The sequence below is a fragment of the Amblyomma americanum genome, chromosome 4 (genome assembly GCF_052857255.1).
Source record: "Amblyomma americanum isolate KBUSLIRL-KWMA chromosome 4, ASM5285725v1, whole genome shotgun sequence".
NCBI lineage: Eukaryota > Metazoa > Arthropoda > Arachnida > Ixodida > Ixodidae > Amblyomma > Amblyomma americanum.
Window position 1 is genome coordinate 72,664,736 of NC_135500.1, and position 17,964 is coordinate 72,682,699.

The 17,964-nt window shown below is 47.0% G+C and overlaps 1 protein-coding gene across 1 annotated transcript in view; it reads left to right on the top strand.

Moving 5' to 3' along the window:
- LOC144129565 (uncharacterized) overlaps positions 1 to 14,030 on the top strand; it is a 649,728-nt gene extending 635,698 nt beyond the window's left edge. The window contains exons 7-8 of the mRNA XM_077663707.1: positions 13,484 to 13,724; positions 14,022 to 14,030. Coding sequence (XP_077519833.1) covers positions 13,484 to 13,724; positions 14,022 to 14,030 — 250 coding nt within the window. The remainder of the gene's footprint in view (positions 1 to 13,483; positions 13,725 to 14,021) is intronic.
- Positions 14,031 to 17,964: the final 3,934 nt, after the last annotated feature.

Consider the following 17,964-nt stretch of genomic DNA (forward strand, 5'->3'; position numbering starts at 1 on the left):
GCTTGGGCTGGCGTTCCTGGCGGCGTCGCTGGCTGCATCGTATAGGCTAGCTCCCTGTCCAAGCGCCCGTAGAGGTGATGCCGGTGTTGTTGGCGTTGGGGATACCACCCGGATGGGTGTCAACAGCGCTGGAGATACCCCTGGCCGTCGCAGGTGGTAGCGTCCTCCGTTGACTCCCAAGAACGGGCTCAGGCACGGCGGGAAGTCCACGATGAGAAGTCGTAGAACGTGAGCTCACCGGTGCAGTAGCCGGCGTCGCTCTCTGCCAGCCGATGTGTCCCTGACCCACCGGAGCCTCCGCTTCCCTGCTGTTCCCTCCCTTGCCTCGCTCTCACTCGCCATTTATAACTACGGTTTTAGTCCACGTAAACCCTGTCGTCGTCTTCTCTTCTCCACCAATCATCGCTCTCCACCTCAACGAATGCTTCTCCACCAATCATCTCTCTACACCTCTCCGAATGCTTCTTCTTCCTCTTCTTTATTTTTCGGTATAATCACTTCGTCTTCTTCACACCTCTTTCCTTTAAAATTTAAATTAGGGTCCTTAATATATTTGACAAGGGCCCCCTCTTTCAAGGGGTTTTTCCATGAAAAACTGCTCACGTCATCCTCATCTTCAAGCCATACAGCCAACCGACTATCTTCTGCGGCGATTATGGACCCAGCACACACCACACCGTAGATGTCCGGCACTCACCAAATGCACACTACTAGCACAGCACACCAATATGCGTTTTCAGAACACTAACACAGCATTGCCGTGGTCCGTACAGATTCCTTAATAAACATGTTCGTATCCACAACACACTCCCTAGTATGATAACATACCACCAACACCAGCAACAAGAAGATAAATCCCAGACATGCAATAACACAACAACAAAAACAAGATACATCACAGAGATACCTATAGCTGTTCAGTTAGCTCTATATGTATACAAGTCTAATTTGCAACATATGCCCTCCGTTTTGCCAGGCCCATCCGAAAACGTCTCCCCCTTGATTTGGAGTAGAGCTGTAATCCTCTGTCTGCATTCAAATTTGGCTTCTTCAGTACCTCATCCCCTCTTGCGTTTTTCTTCCCACTGAACGTGGGCACCTCGGCCGCATCACCTGTCTCCTGGGCCACTACCGCACAGGCTACCCTGGGGGCGTACCGTACGGGACTCCTTTCTTAGTACTTCTTCAACATATTTACATGGAAAACCTCCTTAGTGTTTTCTATCAATAATTCATAATCCATACCCTTTTTCTTCCGCGTCACAAGGTACGGGTCCTTCCATTGCATCACTAACTGATTATGATACGTGGGTAGCAGTACAAGAACCCTGTCGCCTGGATTCAGATTCCTATGACTGGCTTTCCCTTCATAATATCCCTTATGGCGTTCACGCGCCTTTTGCAGGCCTTGATGTGCAAGCATGCATGTCTCCTTCAACCTGACCCGCAACTGAAGAACTTACGTGTATGTTGTCTTGAGATCTGATTCTATCTCTTTATTAGCCCACAGCTCCATGAGTATAGCAAGTGGACTTCTAACGGTTCTCCCATACAACATCTCGAAAGGCGAGAAACCAAGACTTGTGTGGGGTACTTCGCGGCAAGCGAACAAAAAAGCTGGGAGATATCTATCCCAATCAGTAGATCTCTCCCGGCACATTTTCTTGATCATATTTTTGAAGTTGCCGTCGAACGGCTATAAAAGACCATTACACATGGGATGGCAAGGCGTTGTCAGTAGCTGCCTTACTGACAAAAGGCGGTTAACCTCCTTCATTAGTTCCGATGTTAAATTCGTGCCCCGGTCGCCCAAAACTTCCCTCGGGAACCCATAACGCGAAAACATTTCCACAAGACCATCCGCCACTTGGATACTGTCAATAGTTCACAGTGGAATAGCGTCAGGATAACGAGTGGCCACGTCAACCAGAGCAAGCACATATCTATTGCCTTTGGCGGATACTGGAGAGATTGGCGCCCCAATGTCAATCGCCACTCGCTGAAACGGTAGGTCGACGGATGGCATCTTGCCCAGAGGTACGGGACCAACTCTTCCCTTCGGAACTGTGCGCTGGCACACGTCACATGAGCGAACAAAGCGCTTAACGTCACTCTGAACACACGGCCAAAAGAACTCCTCGGTGATTCAAGACGCCGTTTTTTGGGCACCCTGGTGTCCGGCCATAATGGCGTCATGTCCTAAGCGTAGCACGGTCTCTCGCATATCTCTCGATAACACCAGCTGTTGGACCCGCCTTCCTGAACTAAATTTACATTCCCTGTGCAGAAGACCATTTATCAATTGATATTCGAAGGACGTGCGACGAGTCTTTCTTTTCACTTTTTCCCCGACTCTTTCGAAGCAGGTCTACAGGCTCGGGTCTTCTTTTTGCCAAATTGCAATTTCGCCCGGTGTTACACTCAGGCACATCGTAACAGGAGTAGAGAGCGGATGCTGCGCTGCTCGAGCTGTCGCTTGAGCTCTTGTCTCCACTGCCGACGCGAAACTGACTGCACCCGTCTGAGCTGTCGCGGGCATTTCCTCCTTTGGATGTTCTTCAACGTCGAGCATCCTCGACTCGGGATCGGGGCATTCGACACTTCTTGCACCCGTAATGTTTACCAAGATGAGATCATAAATAGGTTGGTCTACGCATTTTGCCACTGCCTGCCCCTTATAATATGGCGTGGACACTAGAATTATGGCTTCAGGAAGGTACTTTACTGTGCTGTCTCATATAGTGACGACCGATGCTTCCCTGTAAGATCCTCGTCCTTCACCAGGCTTCTACGAACCAAGACTGTGTTGGCTCCGCTGTCTCTAAGCACCAATATAGGACGGTCCCCAATTTGCCCAACCACCACTGGCATTGTTGCTTTCGTCTTGGGTGTTCCATTCACTGCCTCATTTTCCAGCAGCGTTTGCTGTCCATTCAGCTGTGGAACTTCGGGTGGCGTGACAAGTTCTACCCTAAAGTCGACAACGCAATGCAGCTCGGTACTGCGTTCTGTATCGGGCCTCATCCAGAGTATGACCCCTCCTCTTACAACCTTGACACACAACCTGTGTTTTCTGGGCAGCGCTACTAGTCCGACAGCCAGCTGCACGGTGTCCCACCTTGCCGCAGAGAAAACACCTTACTGGCGCCTTAGATGCACCGCCAGATGCTCTTAGTTTTGCCGCATCATTCTCTAGAATTTTTTGGGTTTCCTCCTTTGTCTTACTCAAATTTCTCAGCCCTTGAGCCACGAGCAATTTATTTGCAGTGTCGGCAAACTCTTCCAATGAACACAACTTTCTTTCTAGAATAGCGCTAGCTTTGAGCTGCAGCACGCTAAAAACTTCTGTGTGACCAGCTTGTCACGCACTCCTTCAAAACTCTTTTCTGTGTTTGACATATCAAGCCACCTATCAAAATAGTTGGTCAGGCTGCAGGAAAACTGCTTAGCGGCTTCCGAATCCTCAGGATTCGCGGTGCGAAATCTCTCAGGAAAACCCTCTGCCGTAAGCCTGAATCTTTGGAGGAGCGCCTTTTTGACTTTGTCGTAGTCCATGGAATCAGCAGCGGGCATCCTTCCAAATAAATTCAGGGCCTCTCCTACTAAACACATGCTCAATGTCGTGGCCATTCACTGCGCTCCCAGCCTTGCCCCAAAGCTATCCTCTCGAATCGTTGCAGATATGCGTCCTGATCATTTATTTTGTCATCAAAAGGAGCCATCAGCTTCCTTGGACAAATTCTGGCCGGTCTATGAGATTCTCTACCCGCTAAGGAACGCTGATCACTGCACGTGATCTCCTCATATCCTTCCGCGACATGCGCCTTTCTCCACAACAGAAACTCCTTCTCCCGTTCTATCCTTCTTTTCTCTATTCTTCTGCCTCCCGAGCCCTCTTCTCTTCTCGCTCTTCCGCCTCGCGAGCTCTTCCCTCAGCCTAGCGAGCTGTTCACTTCTCGCTCGTCTGCCTCGCTAGCGTCTGCGCGTGCTTGGGCCCTTTCCTCTGTCACTCTCTTTTCCTCCTCCTCATAGATATGCATCTCCTCTTCCTTGCTTAACCGTATCTTGAGCGCTAGTTCTAACGTTCTTGCCAAATCCATACTTTCTGCCGTCGAGAGATCAAAAAAATCCGAGACAAAGCAAAAAGAAAAAAAGGAAATGAATACTGGCACAGGCTCGCCACTTATCATTGTCACAGATCTCTCCGGAGAACACCCGGATCGAAAAAAGAGACTAGGCGACAGGTGTACCAACACAAACGCGCATTTAATACACCCTACGTGACACACACTAGAACACAAAACTAACAAAACTAACACACAACACAAAGGCCATAAATACACACGACACGGGCACACTGCTACCAGCGTCTACAAATAAAGTTCTGCTATTAGCGGTCGGCGTTCGTGCTCACGGTTGGTTCGGTGCGGCTGCGGCGTTGTATGGATCCCGTAGCCAACGTCGAGGCGACGTTAGGCGTGCTTGGGCTGGCGTTGCTGGCGGCGTCGCTGGCTGCGTCGTATGAGCTAGCTCCCGGTCCAAGCGCCCGTGGAGGTGATGCCGGTGTTGTTGGAGTTGGGGGTGCCACCCGTATGGGTGGCAACAGCGCTGGAGATACCCCTGGCCGTCGCAGCTTGTAGCGTCCTCCGTTGACGCCCTAGAACTAGCTCACGCACGGCAGGAAGTCCACGATGTGAAGTCGTAGAACGCGAGCTCACCGCAGCAGTAGGCGGTGTCGCTCTCTTCCAGTCATGTATCCCTGACCCACCGGAGCCTCGGCTTCTCTGCTGTTCCCCCCCGTGCTTCGCTCTCACTCTCCCTTTCATAGGCTCGGTGTTAGTCCACTTAAGCCTTGTCGTCGTCTTCTCTTCTCCACCAATCATCTCTCTCCACCTCACCGAATGCTTCTCCACCAATCATCTCTCTCCACCGCACCGAATGATCCTTCTTCCTCTTCTTTACTCTGCATGCACCTTGTTTACATCTTTAGCGCTGTAAATTTTTCACAATTATCTTCTCCAAAACAGGAACTGCTGTCCATAGATGGGTCTGGTCCTTACACGAGACTAAACAGTACATGTGAAGAATCCATGCAAACGACTCTTCGGTGCACTACTTTGGGCGTACCATTTCTAGTTTTGAATTCCTTCTCAATGCTACAATTATTTGCAAATAAATTTCGTTTTTTGTGTAAAACATAAAATTTATAAATATTCTTCAAAGACATTGAAAACAATAATAAAAAGCTTCAAAACATTGAGAAATTTATAATTCTAAATTTCTATAAATTTTACGTCTCTGTACTGCAATCAGCAAGTGACATAGATGTCAGTTTTTTATCATTCAATATTGATTCACTTAAAAACATAGCGTATTTAATGGACTGATATTAAGCAATTGCTAAAACACTGTCTATGGTAACAGTAAAAGTAGCTATAGCTGCATTTGGAAACGAGGCAGTAAAATACAGCACTTACAGTAGACTTTCATGTACAATGATGGGTCTAACATATATCTGTTGTATATTTGTTGGACGACAGGGTGGAACAAACAGGTGTTTAATTATGCAGTGCCCTATTATAAGATGATGAACATGTAGTCAGCTGACCGCTGCTTGCGTGGCTGAGCAGCGATATTCATGAAAATGCCGTATCACTAAGCACATGCGATATCTGTACACAAGTCTGCATTCTACTAAGATTACTTACACAATGCTAGCCATCAATGCTATAATGTGCGAGAGGTCGTCGATCGCGTGTTGATTCCGCTCAACCAGGTCTTGGGTGGCCTGGCCTGCACTTGCCCCTGGGGATTTTTCCGTCTGGCCGGCAGCGGTTGCACCTTCTGGCTGTAGAAGGGACTCTGACGTGGTCTTCTTCACTTCTGCCTGGGTCAGCTTCAAGCCTCGTCCAGGCGCTCTTTAACTTGTTCCGGTGCCTTGCTGGACTAAGTACAACACTGCACCCCGTACTGCCACAACCTTGGCCACCCTGGACCTGGATGAAATCTTTTAACGTAGAGCACATCACCGACACGAAACCTTATAGCCTCTCCTTCTTGCAACTCAGGTGCGAGTTTCCGATCCGAGTGAAACCTGTCTAAGGCAGTCTTCTGGCTTCGTCCGATCATAAATTCTAGCGCGAATTCCCCGTGACTGAGTGTGGCGTCGTGTGCTGTTTATAAAATCTTGCACTGCGTCCAACCTTCCTGTTGCTTTTTAAGGCTTCTTGTATTTCTTTTTCCACCCTTTTCGGTCTACCATTACTGGCGGATGATAAGGTGAAATGAAAATAGCACGCACAGCATTGCAATTTAAAACGTTCACAAGTACCACCTCGTAAATGCTGCGCCGTTACCTGAAAGGATAATATCTGGCACCCCATATGTGGCAAACATCTTTCTTAAGCTGGTAAAAAAAGCCGTAGCCTTCATGCATTACATGACTTAGACCTCTGCCTATTGCTGTTCACGTTCACCACTACTAAAAATACTTATTCCTTAACTGGGACAGCGAGAACGATGTGTAATCGACTCGAAGGTTTATCTGGCTTGACCAACAAATGCACTGGAGCTTTGTGATTGCTTTGCGGATTACTCTCACATGGCTGACAGTGCAGTACAAACTGTCCTATTTCGTTGTCCGTCTTCGGCCAACACGTGAGACCTCTAGCTGACACTTTAATGCACTCATCCCACGGTGGTTTCCATCCAGAATTTGAAGCACAACTTCTCGCGCTGCATTATAAATTACAACACCATTCTCCCACAGTATGCAATCACGATCCACCGCCAACTCGAACTTCCTCAGCTTCTAAGGCGCAAACTTCCTGTACATGTGCGCTGACGGCCAGCCACTAAGCATCCATTCGTTTACTATGGATAACACTATCCTTGTTATTCAGAGCACTGAAGTCCGCCGCCTGCAGCTGTGCGCACTCGACCGATTAAAAAAGGAAAACGTCCCCAAGTGGCAGTCGCTTGCTTCGTCTCTCGGCGCTGGCCGACGACTGAGTGAATCGGCGTTGGAATGGTATTCACCTCGCATGCACCGAAGGCGCTAGTTATAAGCAGCCAAAAATAAAATTCAATGAAGCATTGGGGCGACAGATCTCCAGGCACTCGCTTGTTCCTGTTAAACATGCTAAGTAGCTGCTTGTGGTCTGTTATCACCATACATTTTCATCCAGAAAGGTGCTGGTGGAACATTTTAATGCCAAGAAAGAGAGCCAAAGCCTCTTCATCAATCTGAGCATAGTTACGTTCTCTGGCGTCGAGATTCCGGGAAACATAAGGTCAGCAGCACGATGACCTAGCAATGCCCCCACTCACACAGGAGTTGCGTAGCAGCACAAAATTAAAGGACGCTGGGCATCATAGGGCACAAGCACAGAGTCGGAGCTAAGTAACATTTTTGTCTCTCTAACGCACGTTGCTCCTCATCTCCATACTTCTATTCGTGATCATGGTCGAGCAGTCAAACCAGTGGTTCTTCCGCTTCAGTCTTGACCTTGACGAAACGGCTGTAAAAATTCAGTAACCCCAAAAAATCTTGCAGCTCCCTTGATTTTGGGTGTAGGCGCTTTCTGAATGGCGGCCATCTTGCTTCGACTCGGGTGTATCCCGGTGACATCAATCCTGTGACCCAACAATAAAACACTAACCTGAATTAATTTCCACTCGTCTCTTTTTATTCTTAACTGCGCGTTCCCAGACGTGATAGCATGTCCTTTAATCTCTTGGCGTACTCTTCTGTGTTGTACCCGGAAATTAAGATATCATCAAGGAACTTTCATGCCGGCAATGCCTGCTAGGAGCGCGTCTACCACTCGTGGAAACATCCACGGCGGCAGCGAAATTCTAAATGGCATTCGTTTTACCTTGAACACTCCTTTTAACGTGTTTTTCACCAAGCACCTGAGTTGACTTGTTGTCTAGCGTAAGCTATTGATAAGCTTGAGCCAGGTACAGCTTGGTAAAAACTTTCCTGAACCCTGGCCTGTGAGCGTTTTAGCGGAAGTGGTCAGGGGGTACCCGCTGTTTTTAACAGCTTAGTTCATGGTTCCACGGTAGTCTCCGCACAGACGTAAAATTCCGTGTTTTTTTTTTACCACAGCCAACGGTGCACCCCAGATGTAGTACTCGACAGGTTCCCATATTCCTTGTTGCACAAAGCGGTCTCCTTCCTTGGCCACGTCGTCGTTGAGGGTCAATGAACTTGGTACAGTCTTGAGAAACACCGCTTTGGCGTGGTCTTTCAGTTCTATGTGAACTGGTGGCCCGTAGAAGCCAGGACGTTCCCTGCAAGAACGTCGGAACATCGTGAGACGTCTTCCAAGTTTAGCTGCTGAACTCTCTGGAGGTCGGCGGAGTGAGTTCTTGGAACCCTGCTTGTGAGCAATGTATAGCCCCCAAAGGCCTCCACCCCGAGCCTACGCAGTCGGCTTGCGAACAACCGCGCATTCTCACTAAATTTCTGCCTTGCACTTAGAAACTGTTCAAACTTCCTGCACGCCGGCTCAGTCTAAAATAGCTTCAGCGCGAGCGCTTTAAACGATCTATACGAAGTCATGACAGCACACCTCCTCATCCAACCACGCAGTCTAGAGCCACCCCGACCACATTACACCGCGCTATCCCTATCAACTGTCTCTCTTGCCATCCGTGCAGATTACCGACCTGCTCTAAAATTTGAAGAAAGTACCCTATTTTCGGACTGTTGTCGCACCTAGTGAGTGCTGGAAAAACAGCTCCCAATAGCACCTGATTCTTCTATCACACCTTCGAGAAGACTAGGTGACACCTATAGCAACAATTTGCCCAATTTATCGTCGGGTGCAAGAGATATAGTGTCGCACCAAAACTTCAGCAAGACAGCACTGCTGCAAGCACTTGTGACGATCCGGCCTGTAGGTGGTCAATCACAAAGCAGCATAATGCGCTGCTATTTACGGGTCCGGCTGAAGCAAGGAGAATTGAGCCACAAGGCGGTAACCCGGAAAAACATTATTGCTCTGCCTGAGGGCGAAACTGCGGATCCGCTCACCGCCGGCTTTTAGGAGACCTAGTTGTTCGTCCGGCAGGCCGGGACTTCACTCCGTTCATCTTGCTTCGGCAGGCCGCGGATGCCTCGACTCTCCCGTGGTCTGCCTCTCTTCTCGGCGGCCGGCTCTCATCTCTCCTGTGCACGTTGTCTTCCCGCCGCGACCACCGTGTCTCACAGGAGATTCTCTTTCTCTCTCGGGATCCTCCTCGCCCAACGGTCTTTTCCTCGCCGCTGCTCTTGCAGCCGGCCAAGAAGGCACGCCGAATTCTCTCAGAAACCGCGGCCATTACAACGGGAGGGTCGATAGCCTCGTAGGGGTTGTCTCGGGGGATCAGGTGTCCCTCGCAGGGCCGCGCTTTCCTGCAGCCAAGGCATCTCCTCCTGTGCTGGCAGGCCGTACGGTGCCAGCGCCCACTTTCTTCGCCACTTCGAGACATTACGCCGTCTGCTGCTGGTAGGGAAAATTGCCGCCACGCACGCCAGATTCCATACCAGCGCATTTGCTTGCATATCGAGGTCTATAATTCTGAAGATATCCTCAATGTCGCTGCCGCAAGTAAGCGGAGTGGGTTCTAGGAACCCTGAATGCGAGCAATATACAGTCCTCATGAATTAATTTTTTCACAACGTCTCAATTTGGATGATTCAAGAACTGACGGGCAGATCGAGACGACCCTACAAGAGTCGACAGATGTCTCAAACTCCCACGCCCGTTGGTCAGAACAGGAATGCTCTTCACAAAGCTGGAACTGCTCCTCATTCGTAATAACTGATGGGCCTGTAAAACGAAGCCTAATGTGATGCAACTCAAACTTCAAAGTTAACGAAATTGTGGAAGTACACTGCAAAAATTTCTGTACCTATAACGCAGACTGTCAACGTTTTAGAATTCGAACCACTTCTTTGGAAGAAACGTAGGGAATGACCGTACCTCAGTCCAATAATGGAGGAAACGTCCCTGTTTCCCGGTAGTGATTGCAGGGGAAAAGCCTAACCTTCTATTTCAGGGTTCAAAACTTAACACGACACGACGGTTGACCCCATCGCCAGTGTGTACCGCCTAGCACACTAATAACTTGCATAAAGCAGCAAAAACAGAATAAAGATGCTCATGAGGTGGCACCACTTTTGCACGAACCGTTGGTCCGCGGACTGGGCGTCATATTCTGTTAGGTAGCAAAACCTAATACGACACGACGGTTAAATCCATTCGGAGTTTATCATTAAATACACTAACAACTTGCCTAAATACACAAAAACAGAAGAAAGATACGAATGATATGTTGGCTTTTACGCGACGAACTTTTGGCTCGAGGATTAGGCGTCACATGACGTCCCATTTCTGATCCGTCATGTTTTCTCTTGGCCAACGATGTACGTAAACTACTAGCATGGCGAATGACCGTGAGCATGTCTTATGAGATTACCCCATGTGCAAAGGTGCACATCTGAGGAGGGGTGATAATAGAATTATACCCAAGTAACACATAATGTCGCTTTAACGTTGAGCGATTGTTAGAAATTGTGACCAACATTAAATAACAAAGGCCTTACTTTGCTTTGATGTTAAGAAGAATGTTGACTAAGAGTTGATAAAAACGTTTTCACCACGTTGCTGGCCACATGACAGCATAACGTTTAATAAAAATGTCAGTGCGACATTTGCTTTGTATGAGAAATGCAACGTAAACAGGACAACAGTTAGAAAATATTCAGACAAAGACAACGATTAGGCAAATTCTACAAATTGAATTGGACATCAGCTGAATATACATGGCGAACATGATGAAAGTGCACAAGTTAAAAGCCGAATTTCCGTCTGCGGTTTGGAAAGATAACGAAACACTGAGAAAACCAAAAGCAGGGAAAAACAAATATGTGAACGCAGTGCAATATAGCCATCACGTTTTCTACAGAACCATCAATCAAGAACTCCAACTTCTTCAAAAATAACCAAGCACGGCCACAGCAAAAAATTACTCAATGCAATGTTTATTTTAGCAGCTAACTATTGCCGCCCACTCACGCTTGCTCTTCATGCAGATTAATGAAACGCTGCCAATTGCTGCACTGACAAGGAGGATGTGGACCGTCGATGCTGTTCCTTCATGTTGAGTAGGAAATAGCAGTTTTTTTCAGGAAAGCACTCTGAAAGCACGAATTTTCTATCCCTCTAACACCTAGCTTGCACTAACAAGGCCCATCTTGTACCCGGCTTTTTACAAACATGTGGGCCAGCCGACAGCCTCAGAACACTTCAGCCAACTAGCAAAAGATCAATGCTCAGAATAAAAAGCTGATAACAAAAGAGTTTCCTTATCTGCACTATATTTTATATAGTAATAAGAATGTTGCTAAAGCATGGCATGAACACTGTTTTCTGCTCAATTACAAACTTTACGAAATACTGCACTTCAGCAACACTCCACAAGACATACGAAATACTCCACCTACAAGGCTACCACGTGATTTTATAAGCGGTAAAGTTTACATCTTCCAAACAAGCTTGTCTGTAAGATGCGACTCCAAGCCTCTGACATCTGGAGATGTGTACATTCCATGTAATTATATTGATTTGAGATGCTCTTTTTTGGTGGCATTTCAGTTGCTGGGTCTAGATGGACCAGATATCAAGGGGAACAACTAGACACCAACATTTTAGGCAACATCATACTGAGCAATGCGCCTTGGCTTTTCTTCTGTCCAAAAATGAGTTTCATTTTCCATGTTTTGTATTCAAATAACTTCTTCCGTGTGCTCATTTGGGCTTAAATGGAGGTGCTTTTCTGTGTTAAAGTAGTTTTAACTCTGGCCTCAGTTCTCTGCATCTTAATTTTTGGTAGTTTTTAACTTAAATCGTGTACGAGCTCACGCAGATCTCCACTTTTCTACGTTTCCAACGGTCACATCTTTTCTGCCTTCATCGTGTCCATCACTGCATCCGACGCCATGAAGTCTGCTGAGTATAATCGTCTTAATTATTATGCCTATTATAAATGTATTTTTGTTAGTCACCCACTCCTCTCTCTGACACTGGTCAGCTCTGAGTGTAAACAAATTGAATGTAATATAAGTTAAGTCTGAGCTAGCACTGATTATGTTCAGTTTATTTTACCATGTTGACCAATAAAGAGTGGAGGAAAAAAGGTGCTAAGTGGAGCTTCACAAGCCTCGCGACCCTAACTGGAAAGCAGCAGGCACGATGCCAAACCCAACCACTAACAACAACACAACATGCCAAATGTGAAGCAATATAGTAAGCTTTTTCGCATTTATTACAGTGCATACCCGCTGCTCAGTAATTTATTACCTCATTATACATTCTGGAAGGAGAGTGTACAAAGATATGTTTTGTTTGAACATGGCACCACAGTGCAATGACAATCATTAACCCTGTGGCAACACAAGAGCAATTAAATTTCTGCCCAATAAGTGCATAGCTTACAGTGCAACCAACAGGCGAGAATGGGGCGCCGTGCACATATTTAGAAAATACGCTCAAAATAAAAAAGAATTTGAGCAGCCGCTCCTTCCCCCCTCCCCATCATCCCCTCGGTAAAAAATGAAAAAGGATGCTCTTCAAACGGCACGTCTGAATGATGCGGCTCTAAAATTTACGACAGTTCAACCACGCGTGAAATTCAGATATCAGTAATTAACGGCCATGGATGCGGCTGTATTCGAGACGCCAGGGCGCGGGCAGACAGTAATCATCTTCAGGTTTCCACTGATGCAAGCTCCCGAGGGCTGCTGCTCAACGATACCACTCATGGCAACAGAAGCCTAACTCTAATAGCTAGAAAGTTAATTATTAGAAATTTGTTACCAGCTTACTTGCTAAGATAAATAACCAGTTTTCTGATGTGCGCAATGCTGACAATACCATGCAGCAAAAGCCACACCTTTACCTCAAAAATCCTACTCATTATAATTACTTAAATCTTCCCTGTAACACCCCGTATAGAGCCTGGGGAGGGTTGAAAAAAATTTATAAAATTTACTTTTGAATTAACATTTATTTGACATGATTAGTGAAAACTGATATCACTTGTAAGCACAGAAACGTGGATAACAAAGGGTCGCAAAATAGATATCATGGAAGAGACATGAAGAGTGACGGAGCGGCACCATTCCTGGGAAACATGTTCGAGTAACTCATCGCTCGGGCATGCGACCACGCAAAATACAAAAACAAACCCGGACAGCCACACATCGAAGCATTTAATCATGCTCATACACAGGAATAGTTACGTCTTGCAGGATTTTCATGGATAGCATCATTTTGGTAATTTTGTGTATATTGAAAAGATGATTTCATTGGCGATGATCGCCATGAAACGTGCTTGCTGTCTGGTGTGTGAATCAGTTATGTGTCACGACACTTCTTATACACAGGATACATTGATGAACCAACTTACGTCACGATTTTTGTTGTCGCAGGACCAGTCTGCTAAACACTACATCAAATAAAACGTTGCCACCACCATCGGAGCTTGGGGCGCGGTGGGTGGAAATCAAAAGGATGACATCCGGATGCGTTTACATTTATGAGACGAAATCCAAAGCCGTTGACAGTTATGATTACCTATCATTGTTCCTGCACTCAGAGTCCTTGGTCTTAGACGCTGGCGCGTTCGTACCACTCTTTAGTAAGAATTACATCATCTACACTGTTCTTGTGGTGAGTAAAATGTACCATTTTTTTTTAAATTTCGCATGAGCATGAGACAGCGGAGTCGAAAGAAAATTTTTGCCTGTCTAAAGCATATACGTGAACGCTACTTCTCTTACTATATCACATTTTGAGTAAGCCACTTTGACAGGACCAAACGTCATGCTATAAAATATATTGCTGCATTATATTTTCACCTTTTTTCGATAGAAGGAGGCTTTATTAAAAACTGCACAGTCAGGACAATACTCTTTTGCATACTCTTTTAATCGATCCAAGTGCCTTTCTACATGGCTCCTGGCTTAGTGCATGTGATAGAGCCTTTTGCTTAAGGTTTGAACAGAAAATTTTGAACTTTTATGGCCGCTTGGGCAGACATCGCAGTATAAAAGTAGTTCCTCAGGTTCGCGACACTATCTGTGTAATACACTCTGATTTTTCCGAATATACGGGGTTAGGGCGCGTCATGTAGGGGAAATTCAGCCATTATCGTGGAGAAATAAATATTGCAAAGTTCCCCGCATACCCTCCTCGTAAAGACAAATTTTCAGACATCAGAGATCATAAGCTACATAAAGGCACCCGTATAAAACAAAAAGAAAAAAGGAAGCATAGTTCACCACTGTGTTACATCACAGCAACTGCATAGTATGGTTGAAGACAAAGAAACAGCATTAACAAATATTTTATCGCGAAGAAATAAAAACAAGATTATAAACCACGCAACGGAAATAATAGCCTATTTCGTTACGTTGTTTGTGGCTAAAACTACGATTTCGTGTTTTAAAAAAATTCATTGAGCGCGCAGTCTGTGATGGATTCGAAAGGCAACTAATGGTGTGCTCTTTTAGAAAAATTCATTAAATTCGATTTGAGAAGCATTGCAGGCTTTTCCATGCCATAATGCATTTTGTGATTTGTCCCGTTCATTTCTCTAGTAGTCTCATGTGAATTTTTAACCAATGACTGACGCAATACCCGTTTTCGTTTGCGTCAGGTTCATTGCAATTTGAGTGTTTGACTATAGGACAGATATGCTGCATCTTTTAATAAAATTTTTGAGTTACTGCTTAGGAAAAGGTAACCCCTTGAAAAAGTTCCACACTTCTGATGTCTTTTGTGTCATCCACCAGCCTTGAGCAGAATAAATAATTTTGAACTGCGCGCGCGCGCACGCACGCACGCACACACACACGCGCGCGCACACGCACACACGCGCACACACACACACACACACACACACACACACACACACACACACACACACACACACACACGCACGCACACACACACACACACACACACACATTGTTGGGATGCAAGTAGCGTGACTGGGTTGGAGAAGAGACGAGGACGATCGGAGGAAGAAAACGGAAAACTTTATACAAGGACTATTTACAGTATGTACAAGTACGAACAACTGAGAGGGCTTCTCAGTAATGAGAGATTCTTAGGAGTCGGGAGCCTCTGACACCTCTCAAGAAGGGGCACTCTTGGCATCAAACCAGCAGCTCCTTAAATACTCTTCGTATTCCCCAGATCCCTAGCTGGGGAATACAGTTCGAAGAATAATGTCCAATTACACGATGGCACTGATGGTACCACTCACGGCAGTGCGGTCCTGATGCTTCTTCGCAGCTCGGTCGAGGGAAAGAGAACAGCACCCGCCCACTTTGTCGTTCCGCGGCTTCCAGGTGGCCGCGCACGTACGTCCGGAGGGCAGCTGCATGACACAGGAATGCTGGCTGCCTCCCCGCAGGGGCCGAAAGATCCTGCACTGGTGACCGGAACGAATACGCTTATGGTCGTCGCTGGTATTCCTGTTGAACACTATCGTTGCTATGGGGACGCTATCGTCGCTGCTTCGGGCATTCCTGTTCGAACACGTGGGGACGCTATTGTTGTCGTTCTCTCTGGCAGTCCTGCAGTCACGTCTCTTCGCCGAATTCCACAGCAGGAAGGAACCGCGATCACAACAGCACCCCTGCCGCCAGATATTGCACTCGGAAGATGAACTGCTCGCACGTTGCTCGGCTGACTGGGCGTGGCAGGAACCAGATGCTCTTTGGGAGTCTTCTGATAACCTTCAGTGCCGAAGCTCGGCATCGCCCCCCCCCCCCCGTCAGATGGCCGTTTTGGGAAATTCTCTGCAATACTAGCCAAACGCGATCAAAGACGCCAAACCACACCTGACAAAAGCACGTGCCCTCAGAACCCACTCATACCGCCAGGCCAAAACTCAGGGCCAAAACTGCACTTTGCAAAACAAAAACTTCAACTAAAATCTCGAAGAGATCAAATGTTTGGCCTGAATGAACACATGGTGTCTCCCGACGAGTAGTATTGACTTGGATAGGAAAAAAATTCGCTAAATGAAATCTGGTTGGTGCTTAGAGTGCACGCGGTACGGGAATAGGTGACTTAATTTGGCCAACGTGGCGTTCAATTTTGCCCGCCACAATACCTAGAGTTAAGGTACGTTAAGCCACTCGCTCTTATTTATCCTTGCCCGAAATAAGGAAACGTACTCCTAGGTATGTTACCTGATTATGAACAACATTACTGCGAATAAAGCGTGAGATAGGCGCTCTCCATTAGTAAGAGAATATGAAATAAACCACCAAACTACAAATACGGGGGACATCCCCATTTGTAAAATCGTTACTAGCTATAAGGCTCGGCTTAGCCCGTCGGCATTTGTGTGGAGCGTGCCTTTCTTGTAGAGAACCTCGAAGCTGTGCTGCTGGAGTGCCAGGCTCCACCTCAGTAGACGATCATTTTTGGGCGACATATTGTGCAGCCAAGTCAAAGGGCAATGGTCCGTTTCTACTGTGAAACGGGACTCAGAGACGTAGCATGCCAGTTTGTCTATCGCCCAAACGAGGCATGCGCATTCTTTTTAAGACGTGCTGTACGCCTCTTCCCGCATGCTGAGCTTGCGGCTCAAGTAAAGGACTGGCCGTGTGTGCCTACTATCGCTTTCATGGCAAAGAATTGCGCCTAACCCTTGGCCGCTGGCATCACATTGTATGATAAAGGGTTTCGAGAAATCTGGCACAGCCAGTATTGGGCGCTCGCTGAGGGCTGTTTTCAGACTCTGAAATGCCTTCTCTTTCTTTTGGTCCCAACAAAGATTGGCAAGCTCACTTTTTAACAGCGCGTCGGTCAGGGGGCTGGCTAAATCAGAGTAGCCCTTCACCTAATGCTGATAATAGCCTGCTAGGCCAAGAGAAGCCCATAGTTCCGATTTTGTGGTTGGGCGACGCAACTCCACCACGGCAGCCACTTTAAGTTCTGCAGGTCTGCTTTGGCGTCGTCCAACCACGTGCCCAAGATAGTTCACTTCGGCGCACCCCAGGTGGCATTTTCCCGCCCTTACCGTTAAACCAGCCTCAAGCAGTCGGCTAAACACAATACACAGGTGTTCAATGTGCTTCTCCCAGTGTTGTGAGAAAACGGCCACGTCGTTAAGGTAGGGGAGAGCGAAATCTGCAAGTCCCCAAAGCACCTGGTCCATTAACTTTGAACAACAGTACGGAGCATTTTTCAAGCCGAAGCTCAACATTACAGGGCGAAACGTGCCCGCGGGCTGCGTACCTGCTGGCGCGCTCAGTGATTGGCACCTGCCAGTAACCACGAACTAAATCCAGTGTGGATATATATTCTGATTTAGCGACTGTTTCAACCCTCTCCTCGATGTTCGGAATGGGGTAGGTCTGGTTCATTGGGATTGAATTCAGTCTCCGGTAGTCCCCGCAAGGTCACGGATCCTTGCCTGGAACCTCTACAATAATGATTGGTAACGTATAGTCACTTTCACAGGGCAATATGACGCCAAGTTCGCACATACGGCGGATCTCCGTCTCAATGATTTCTTTTCGTCTTGGAGAGACACGGTACGGTTTGCTCCTGATTGGCTGTTCGCTGGACACCTGAATGTCGTGTTCGACGAGAGTTGTTTTTCTTGGCTTGTTTGAAAACACCGCCTCAAAGTCGCGGACGACGTTTTTCATGTCTCCTCGTTGATTTTCCGACAAACGTGGCTCTTTGTCGATTGAATTTAGCAGCTCATTCGCGGCGTGCTCGTACTCATGTATGACATAAAGTATGTCTGACTTCTCTTCTTCTGGCATGCTCAGCGCCTTGTTAACCATAGCCTGACGCTGCACATAAGAATTCATCAAATTACTGTGGATTATCCGATGGTGTTTGTTCTTAAATTTGACCTCATAGTTGGTGCCCGAAAGCT